This window comes from Xiphophorus maculatus, chromosome 17 (genome assembly GCF_002775205.1).
Source record: "Xiphophorus maculatus strain JP 163 A chromosome 17, X_maculatus-5.0-male, whole genome shotgun sequence".
NCBI lineage: Eukaryota > Metazoa > Chordata > Actinopteri > Cyprinodontiformes > Poeciliidae > Xiphophorus > Xiphophorus maculatus.
This window is the reverse complement of record NC_036459.1, coordinates 418,452-429,073: the sequence shown is the minus strand read 5'-3', so window position 1 is coordinate 429,073 and position 10,622 is coordinate 418,452. Positions and strand designations below refer to the sequence as shown.

At 38.8% G+C, this 10,622-nt stretch overlaps 1 protein-coding gene across 1 annotated transcript; it reads right to left on the bottom strand.

Annotated features, from left to right (window-relative positions):
- Nucleotides 1-334: 334 nt before the first annotated feature.
- cwf19l1 (CWF19 like 1, cell cycle control (S. pombe)) lies at nt 335-10,276 on the bottom strand. The gene is made up of 14 exons (XM_005812686.3): nt 10,170-10,276; nt 9,968-10,052; nt 9,815-9,899; nt 9,343-9,444; nt 8,315-8,529; nt 7,889-8,004; nt 7,305-7,389; nt 6,385-6,537; nt 5,610-5,748; nt 3,362-3,441; nt 1,955-2,164; nt 1,191-1,310; nt 1,005-1,102; nt 335-713 (listed from the first exon to the last, which is right to left on the bottom strand). The coding sequence occupies exons 1-14, from the start codon at nt 10,190-10,192 to the stop codon at nt 569-571; spliced, it is 1,656 nt and encodes a 551-aa protein (XP_005812743.1). The 5' UTR covers nt 10,193-10,276; the 3' UTR covers nt 335-568.
- Nucleotides 10,277-10,622: the final 346 nt, after the last annotated feature.

Sequence of the window (10,622 nt, the reverse complement as noted above, 5' to 3'; positions counted from 1 at the left end):
TTGTTGCTACGGATTCTAAATTGCACCATTATAGTTCTATGGGTAACACAAAGTACACTCATTGAGGCTCTTAAATAAGCAGTTCACATGCATAAAAACTTGCTGATAAGATTTGGAAAGTTTACTGCATAATCTCATGATAGGTGACTAGAAATTCATTTTTTTTCTAGTTAGTAAATTTACCATAAACTCACACTGTTGAGTTTTGATGCACTCTTCAGGGTGGAAATTAAGTAGTTAAATGTAAAGTTCTAAAAAAAAGCCCCTTTTCTAATCTAGAATAAATGTCTAATATAATTTGTTATACTCAAAAAAATGTCACATAAAAAGTCAATTTTTGACAGTTCAAGAAATCAATACCTTTTATTTGAGATTTGCAAATTCTTGTAAACATACAAAAGCAATATTTTGTGAACTTTTCATTTGTTAATGAAAGTTTCAAACCTAAATAAGAAAACCCAGCATAGAGACTGGTTGTCTTTGTCCTAATTCGCTCAAGGTCCCCTTGATGCAGCTTGTCGACCCTGGTCTTCACAGCAACAGATAAACAAGAATGAGTGTGTGCATGTTAGTCGTCCCAGGCAAAGTCATATGGCTGGAAAGCGTCTCTCAGCTGTTTGCAGCCGTCATCCTCTTCCTCTCTGCTCTGTTTACATTCCTTCCAGTCAGCTCGCGTCGGGATGTTCAGCACCGCCTCACTGGCCAACACCTCCCTGCACACAATAGTTTCCATCAACATCTAATAATCTTACATGTTTACTGAGTCATTTTAAGAATACATTTGTTTTTACACATGCATCTAAATTAGTCGTGGTGGAAGACAAGTTTGTACATCAGTATTATCTTTACCAAGCAGTTGGAAAACTGATGCGCTGTCTGGTGCCCTCTTTGGCCAAATCAAGTATCGCACGACAGGAGGACTTTACAATCACCTAACAATATATCAGTTTCCAATCCATCAAAAATCAAGAAAAAGCTATTTAAGTAGACTTTTTAATTCCTACCTTCCAAACTGCAGAGGAAAGTTTTTCTGAATCCGGTAGTAAAGTTTCTCCCCAGAGTCCAGCTCCACATAGAAGTAAGGAGTCCCTGGAGGAGCAATCTGAACGCAGACATTACAAAACTGTAACTACTGAGCCAAGCAGCAGATCCTCAGTATGATTTTAGGCTGTGATTTCTGTTGTTGTAACCTGCTTGAGGTCTGTGTGTTGAGGAATCTCCATCAGCTCCATGTTTTGCTCCTGAGCCTGGACCATAAACGCCTCCTTGATGTCGTCTGTAGTGCAGCGGTTGAGCGGAACGGGAACAACCTGAAAAATAAAGGTGTAAAAACACAAAGGTAAGCGTCAGGGACAATGTCACAAGTAATTCAAAATACTTTGTTGAAAATAATTAAATGTCGTAACTCATTTTAATTCAAATTATTCAAGAAGTTATTGTAGATGGTGATGGCTGTTGGCAGGAAAGATCTCTTGTAGCGGTCTGTATTACAGTGAATTTGAAGAAGCCTCTGAATGAAGACACTCTGTTTTCCCATGATCATCACATAAAGAGGATGTTCAAGATTGTCCATATTTTTTTAAAATCCAAGGAGGCAGCCAACCCATTTGAAATGAAGTGAATCCCACTGTGATTTAAACAATGAACTTCTAGACTTTCTGCAAAACTAGATCAAGATTCAACTTTTTTCAATGTTTTAAAAATACTTGATTTAAAGAACCTCAGTTTTGTTTTTATCATTTATGATTATAGATATTCTGATACCAAAAATGTGGAATGAAAATGAGAAAATCCAAACAAACCATGAGATTTTTTTATTCTAATTTGGACCCTAAATGTGTCACTGCCTGCTTTCATTGTGATTCTGAGCTGTGATGTTTTTATTTCCATTTTCTTTCAGCCCTGAAAAAAGTTAAATGTGATGTTTCTGGAGGTCATGACCTCTGGACCTCACCTGCAGCTGCAGATGTTGGCTCCTGTAGTTCCTCTCAAACAGAACGCAGCGCTCTCCTTTGCTCTTGTAGAAGTCCGTCAGGGCCGACTTGTACTTCTCCATCTCCTCCACCACGTCGGAGCTCAGCTCCACCACAGACTGGTAGTGGCCGATGGGCAGGATCAGAACGTGGCGGGGAGTCAGCGGGCCTTTCGCCACAGCCAGGTAACACTGCCGAACAGAGACCAGGATTTCCTCTACATGCAGCTGACTATGGTCCACACAAACTTAAGAATGAAGTGTCTTTTTATATGGTAAAACAATGTAAAGCATATGAAATGCACACATAAATAGGCTACCTTTGTGCACTTGTGTAACCATAATCAGTTTCAAATGAATGCAGAGCTGGTTACTGTGTTCTGTGCTGCTTTCAGGAGTGAAGAAAACTAGAGGCTGAAGCAGAGGGAGAAAAAAGGCGAAAGGAAAGTCGCCTTAATGAAAGGTTAAGTTACGTTGCATTTGAGTGTAGTTAATATAGTGTGGCCTTCCTTCATGCGTAATGTTTCAGATACATATTGAATAATTAATGTTGGGTAATTTTTCCGTTCAGACTTACTTCTGGTTGCATTTTCAGATGAGAATATTTAAATATTTTCAGAAGAGGACGGGATCCAAGGAAGAGCTTAGAGTAAAGTTAGATGGAAATGTTTAGTGTTCTTTACTGTGACAGTTCCTTCAAGTTCTAAGGAATCTAGAAATGAGAGGTAATATTTTCTTAATGTTCCATAATATTGATGATGGAAACAAGCCAAACGACAATGACATTAAAAAAGTGTTTCAATAGAAGAGTTAGTTGTTTTTCAAGAAACCCAGAAAATAAAATGTTCTCAACCAGGCTGCAGACCGTGGCTTTAGTTACTACAGTAGAGTTGTAATTTGTAAAAGTTTGAAATGGTCATAATTAATACCATGAATGTTTCCACAGTGTGACGATGCCATCACCAGATTTCACCATCATGGATTTTGTGTTCAGAATGATGTGCAGAGCTGATTTTCCACCTCAAAAAGTTTTTTATTAGAACCTCATTTGTAAGTCGCTTTGGAAAAAAACGCCTGCCAAAAATCAAGTCAACATCAAAACGAACAACAAGAAACTTGGAAGGAAGATTTTAGTCCGGTTCTGTCAGAGAGCAAGTTGCAGGAAGCAGTAGACAGTGGATCAAGTGTTTTACATGTAACATCAAAGAGTTTATTTCCTAAAAAAATAGATTGAATCTTCAGGTTATAATGTGACAGAATGTGAAAAGAGTGAAGAAGGCAGCAACAACTTTAAAATAAACTGTTTGCACTGATATTTCAGGATTTCTAGTTCCATAAACCTCTGCAGATATTAATGTGTTCATTTTTAAATTCCCAGGCTGAACTTACATGTGTTCCTATGCTGACGACCAGATGTTTCTCCACCTGAGGGCTGGCGAGGCAAAACCAGCAGGGCCCAGTAGGCTGCGCTGCACACAGGGAAAGCAGGGCGAGTTAAAAACACAAAAAGCTTTTTGGTTGCTTTTAATCTTCTATTGGCTTTTAGGATTTTCTTATTTGTTTCAGCACTCAGGTGTTTAACCAGCAAGTTCTTAATGTGAAGGTAAAAAAGAAAAATATCTTTAATCAATCAAGTTCCAATTTTAGACACTTTTAAAGTTTTCAACATAAAATTTCTTGTTACAATCAGATCTGTTGGAATAATATGGAGACATTTCATATTTTCTACTCTATTTAATCTACCATGACACCATGGTCCAAATTATTATGCAAGTGATATTTTCTCAGATTTTCCTAAATAGTCAATGCAAATGATGGTCACTATAATTTTCAAGTCATGAACTATTACAGTGTAAATCAGATTTTACTGAACAAAGATCCCCATGACAACAGGATGTTTTTCAAAAATAAAAAACTCAAAATGCAAAATGTTCCAAATTATTATGCCCAGCAGATTTTCTAAACATTTTATGGATTATAATGAACTGTGAACGGTCATTCTGTGAATGTGCAGCATTAAATGTTCACATGTAGTAAAATCAAAATCTATTTCAATCAGAACCATCTTAACAAACCCAGTTCCATGTTAACTTTGGACCTTCTCTGGTATCACAGCACAATTCTGGATCCATTGAACTTGTGAGTTTGTGGAAAGTTTCTGCTGAATTTCTCTGCAGGATGTCAGAAAACCTTTCAGAGCTGCTGGTTGATATGAACTGGATTCAGATCTTCTGCTGGAGGAAACTCCAAAGGTTCTCAGTAGGGTAGAGGTCAGAGGTCAGAGGAGGATGGTGACCACACCATGAGTTTCTGCCCTTTATGCCCATAGCAGCCAATGACACAGTAGTATTCCTTGCAGCATTCATTGTCATGATAAAGATGATTTTACTACTGAAGGTTCGGCTCTTTTAGAACCATGAAAGAAAGTGATCAGTCAGAGAGTCCACATACTTTGCTGAGGTCATTTTCACACCTTCATGGACTCTGAAGGGGCCGACCAGCTCTCTCTCTCTCTCTCTCTCTCTCTCTCTCTCTCCCTCCCTCCCCATGATTCGGCCCACAGCATGACTTCACCACCTCCTTGCTGATGTTACAGCCTGTTGGGATGTGGTGGCCGTCCACCACCAATCCACTGCTGAGTCCATCTGGACCATCCAGGGTTGCCCAGCAGTCATCAGTGAACAAGTCTGTGTGAAAATGAATCTTCATGTCCGGCTGGGCCCACTGGGACCGGTTCTGCTTGTGAGCTCTGGTTAGGGGCCCAATAGTAGGTTCATACACCGCAAGCCTCTGGAGGATCCTCCACCTTGAGGCTCCAGCAGCTTCTAATCACTGTTTGCTGCTTTAAGGACATTTTAACAGCTGATCTCTTAATCCCATGAATGTGTCCAACAGAAACTTTCCTCATTCTGCCTTTATCTGTACAAACCATCTTTGTTCTGAATCAGCCACAAATCTCTTCACAGTACGATAATAACGCTTCAGTTTTCATTAATATCTAATGTTTTCATTCGGCACGACACTATCTGATGATTTTGGTCAGCAGAGATCCTTTCTCGTTCCCATACTGCTTGAAACTAAAACCAGAAGTTTACATACAGTACAGACCAAAAGTTTGGACACCTTCTAATTCAATGGGTTTTCTTTATTTTCATGACTATTTATAAGGCAATAAATCCCACTTATTAACCTGACAGGACAGGTTGACCTATGAAGTGAAAACCATTTCAGGTGACGACCTCTTGAAGCTCATCAAGAAAATGCAGAGTGTGTGCAAAGCAGTAATCACAGCAAAAGGTTGATACTTTGAAGAAACTAGAATATAAGGGCTATTTTCAGTTGTTTTACACTTTTTTGTTTAGTGCATATTTCCACATGTTATTCATAGTTTTGATGCCTTCAGTGTGAATCTACAATGTCAATAGTCATGAAAATAAAGGAAACTCATTGAATTAAAAGGTGTGTCCAAACTTTTGGTCTGTACTGTATGTCTAACCTTTGTTCCCCCATAGTTTGAGGTAAAATGAGACCAAACTTCTCTTGTTTCCAAACAAGAAAAGTCAAAAATGAGAGACTCTGTCAGATTTATTGAGAATGTCTTCAGCTGTGTGGTATTTCTGAGTTCCTGCAGACTCACGGTGCCTGCGCGGTTGTTTGGGCTGCCCCTGAAAATGCCCGTCTCGACCTCGTCCGTCTGAGGGCCTCTTCCCGCCACGACCCCTGGGGGCCCTGCCCTGGTTCCTGCTCAGGTCAAAGAAGAACTGGTGGACCGGCTCCTGGACACACCGCAGTTAAAAACAGACAAAAGGTGATGGATGTTCTCAAAAAGGACAAACATGTGCTTCTTTTCACTCTAACAGGATTTATGTGAATGCAGCTTTTTGAACCAAGAAAACAGTTGAGCTCTGTTTAGATTAGCATAGCATAGTGTTGTAGTATAGATTTTGGTTGGATTTAATCTAATTTTTCCTTTTATAATAATAATCAATGCACAGCAAAAACACAAAATTTTACCAAGTATTTTAGTGCTAATATCTTTGTACATTTCAAATAAGACAAAACTAATAAGTAACTTATTGACGTATACAGAAGGTTGTTAAGTCAATAATTTCTTAATATTGGTGAAAAAGTTCTAGTTCCACTGGGAGAATATTTAGCTCATAACATGGGAAAAAGTCTTGTTTTATGTGAAATAATCTGTCAGTGGACTTAAAACAAACTTGTACAACTTGCTAAAATTTTCCTTGCAAGTTAGTTTTGTATAAGATATTTGCACTAAAAACTACATTTAAAAATACTTGGTAAGATTTTGTTTTTGCCGTGTGGGCGTTAATTTGGGGAAGGAGAGGGGAAAAAATCATAAAAGTCTCTTCGCTCCGTTAAAACAATGTTTCACATGGGTGATATTTTACCTCTTCTTCTGTGGTGCTGAACGGCGGTTTTTGCGTCTCCGTTTTGTCTTTAGCCGAGCGTCTGTAAGGACTTTCCGTGACGTCCGGCGGCTGCTTCACCAGCTCTGTGGGATCCATGTTCTTCATGGGGACGATGTTAAAGGCGTACAGATACTGCGACGAGAACAAACGAGGAAAATCGACATTTCTTCTTGTTCAACGGAGGTGAAAGAGTAAAACAAGCATGGCTGGTCAGGTTTACTGTTGATATTTTGCATGGAAATTGACATTTTTAGCTAAACTCTGCTTATTTCAACCTCTAGAGCAGGGGTCTCAACACCTGGTTGGTGGGCCAGAAGTGGCCCACGCCCTCAACCTCATGTCAAAAATATAATGCAATAAGATCCTTAGGATATTGTTACTTGAAGCAAAAGTGTATCTGTTCAAATTAGATACATAAAATTGTACAATAAGAGCAGATTTGAGGATTAAAATTACAATAATTTGACTGTAAAAACTTTGCTTTTCGAATATCTTTGATTTGGCATTCAGGAAATTTGAGCAGAAAGCACAAATATGGTGATTTAGTTCAGTAACAAAGTTTTTAGAATTGGAAACTATTTGCACTAACAGACCAAAACCAATATGTTTACTGATGTCTATGTTTTTATTTTGATAATTGTGAAGTAAATTATAGAAGTGTTGTCATGGCTTTGTTCAGAAAGAAATTAGCAGTTTGTTTGTCAGTTTAGTGGCAGAACTAAATTAGTTGTTTAAGGTCAAGAAAAAAAATTTGTACACAATTTTAAAATGGTATATTTTCAGAAATATTTGGGGTTTATTGTCCATTTAAAAACTAAAATGGCCACCAATTCATTTGAGTTTGAGACCTCTGCTCTTTGTTTGGAGCTGGTGTAGAAAATGTTCAACTCCACGTTTACCTTCTTCTTGGCGGGGTTGTTGACGGTTGCCAGGGCGATGAAGCGACTGACATGTTGAGCGTTTTCCTGGAGGACTACATGATTCCTGAGGAAAAGAGAACATCCAGTCACCTCAGTCAAACTGACTGATCTAACTAAAGAAAACGACTCAAAACAGTTTTGCTGCTTTAATTATGATGCATTTTAACACAATTAACTGCAATTATTTCATAATTTGTCTGTATATTTTTAGCATTAGTTGACACAGACAAAGGCTGGACAATAAGTCAATAAAAATATATGGCGATAGTGATCAATATTAATAGATAATACATCTGTCAGAATATTCACTGAAATTTGATTCAGAACTGCACAGCATTAACTAACTCACTCACTCATTCTTTGGTTGCCTAGCAACGAGCAGTTTCATATTTAGCCACTGTGCCTCATAACTGCTTAAAAATAAAAAAACAACTTTGAGTGAAAACTGGGTCAAACAGGAAAGGTCGCACTTTGATAATTATTGATTACCAATAGTTATTGATAATTATTGATGAGCTCTTTTATTGTGAAACGTTTTTTCTGCCATCCTATCTGCTAGGTACCTGAATGGGAGCCTTTCATAGTGAGCGCCCTCTAGTGCAGCGAAGTGGTAACGCGGTTTCAGTTTGTGGGCGAGGCTGGCGATGGAGCTGCTTCCACATGACTTTGTGTTCACTTCCTGTGAGACAAAAACTTCCCTTAGAACACAGGTGTCAAACTCCAGGCCTCCAGTCGCTGTCCTGCAGGTTTTAGATGAGCCACAGGTACAAAACCTGGAATTAAACATTTTAATGACCTCCTCCTGGTGTGGATCGGTTCTCCAGAACCTTAATAACCTCATTATTCTATTCAGGTGCTGCAGCAGAGGCTCATCTAAAGGTTGCAGGACAGCGGGCCTCCAGGACTGGAGTTTGACCCCCCTGTCTTAGAGAGTTAACTACTGTAAGGAGTGTCCATGTTGACCAGGATTCACAGAAAGGTGGGGTTACCGGGTTGTTTCCGTACTGCCACACGCCTCGGGGCCACTGCGACGTCAGCAGGATGTCGACGCCTCTGAACTTGGAGCTGCTGGTGAGCGAGGTGACGAGCGCCGACAGGTCTTTGGAGGTGAAGCAGTGAGCCGGGGCCGGTTCCTGCAGGGCCTCCTGGCCGCTGACGTAGGCCAGCTGCAGTCCTGACGCGCCAGTGAACACGCCGCGCCGACCTGGAACGGAGCGCCAAACCCGAAAGATTTGATCAGGAAATCTCAGATGGTCATTTTCATTCAGATCGACAAGGAAGGGTGTTAGATTTAAACTTTTATTTGATACAGAATAAATATAGATTTTAATAATATATCCTGCTTAAAATGTAAAATATTTTAAATCTATTTTCATTCAATTGTTATTTAATTTAATTTCAAAAATATGGATTTTTGTGCATTTTATCTAAATTAAATTTATAAATTTCATTAGACATATACAAAATGTCAAATAAGTTTATAAAAACAGCACACATTTTCACTGCATTTAAAAATTTTTATTCAGCCTTAACTTTTGTAAAATATTAATATAACACACAAAAATGGAAAATAACAGAAAACACAAACTATTTTGAAACTTTTGAGATTTTTTTTTTACAAAATTTGCATAATTGTGCCCTGTTGAGGTGGGCACTTTCAACCCTCCATATTAATCCAGATGCAGACAAGGATTAATCTAAATTGTTTTCATAGAGACAGTTTATTTTATTTATACATTTTTGCATCAATTTTTGAGTTTGGCAGTGTTGGTCCTCCGTATTCCTCACTGGGAGTGGAGTTTTATTTTTTCTTTTGTGTATTTTTGCATGTTTGACTTTTTTCAGCCTCAGCCCTCCATATTAACCATCTCCAGAGAGTAGTAATAGTAGCATCTATGTCTAATATCATTCATCATTGAGATAATTTAGATTCCATTAATAATTTTGGCAGTCTCTGGCCTCCATATAATCCTGTGTTAGTGTGATGGAAGTGCAGCTCTGACCTCTGCAGTCTTACCCAGGTATGTGATGTTTTCAGCCAGTTCAGAACCGTCAGAATTGGGGAAGTTCTTCACCGTTTCCTGGCTTGCTGCCCCCAGGATGTAAGTTTGGATCGGAGCTAGAAAAGAGAAAAAAGATTTGACTGAATTGACCAGGAACCACATGAAGGGAACTCGGCTTTTAGGAGAACTTTTGGACAAGTTTGGAGATTTAAAGATGAGCAGCAAAAGCAAAGGAGGAAGATCAGCAGAGCTTGTCAACAACTGATTATATCATCCAGGACATGTTACTGTGAAACATCATGTCTACTGCGCTGTTATTATATCATTGAACTGTAATACAGCAACAGTCTTCAGGCAGAGGCCTCTGTTGCAACACTGACTGCTACTGGAGATTTTTCCTGAGTTACAACAACATTTAGTTTTCTTTTGGGATAAATAAATCATTTTTTAATTAAATTTCCCCCCAAACTGTTGTTTCATTCCCACCTTTTTTAGCTCCAGTCTTGTATTGTTGCCACTCTGCTTCAGCTTCAGGGGTTACTCCAAAAAACTCCCCAACACATAGCAGCAGCTGCAGGAAAACATCTGTTTAATTGAGGCTGACCGGAAGTCAAACAGTGGGAATAAAGTCAAACTCACATCAAACTGTCCTGTTTTCCTCTGGATGGCCTGAACTCTGCTGAACAGAGAGCTCAGTCTGCCCTCAACATCCCCGCACACCAAACTGTGAACACACAACATACAGGCTGCTTTTAATGCTCGATAAAAAGCTGGTTTTAATCTATGTAAATACCCACGGGTGACATTTAATCACATAAACCATCCAGTAGCTTAAACTCACACTCTGACCGGCTGGTCTCCCATATTCGGCTTCAGTTTGGCTCCGGAAACCTTCGGGTTTTAGCAGCTTTCACGCATCGTCCCTCTCCAAAAAGGGTCCAGGTGAAACAAACGCGGAACTGTTTTTTGACAATGTTTTTACTGTATTTTCTTTTACCTCTAAAAGTTTGGACTTAAAGTTAAAATATAAGTGTAAAAGGAGAAAGAAATGGCATTTATATAGAAGCATTGGAGTGTTTTTTCTGCTAAAATCAGCTAAATAAATTAGCAAGTTGTATTTTCACACTGGTTGCCAGGTTTGCTTTTTTGCACCTAAATGGATCTCTGTCATGTTTGTTTCAAAACTATTAAATATGTGCCTGTCAGCTCGTTTGCAATAGTTTTGATTTGTTCTTTTTGTAGACTTTTGTTAATCATTTATTTGTTTGGATATCTTCAGATTTGGATGCTGTGC

Excerpts from the sequence above, each read along its gene's own strand:
- cwf19l1 (XM_005812686.3), bottom strand. The coding sequence starts at position 10,192 with ATGGGAGACCAGCCGGTCAGAGT. Across the intron at positions 8,530-9,342 it reads TGAAAACATCACATACCTGG|GTCGGCGCGGCGTGTTCACT; the intron begins GTAAGACTGCAG and ends GCTCCGTTCCAG. Across the intron at positions 1,311-1,954 it reads GCCAACATCTGCAGCTGCAG|GTTGTTCCCGTTCCGCTCAA; the intron begins GTGAGGTCCAGA and ends TTTATTTTTCAG.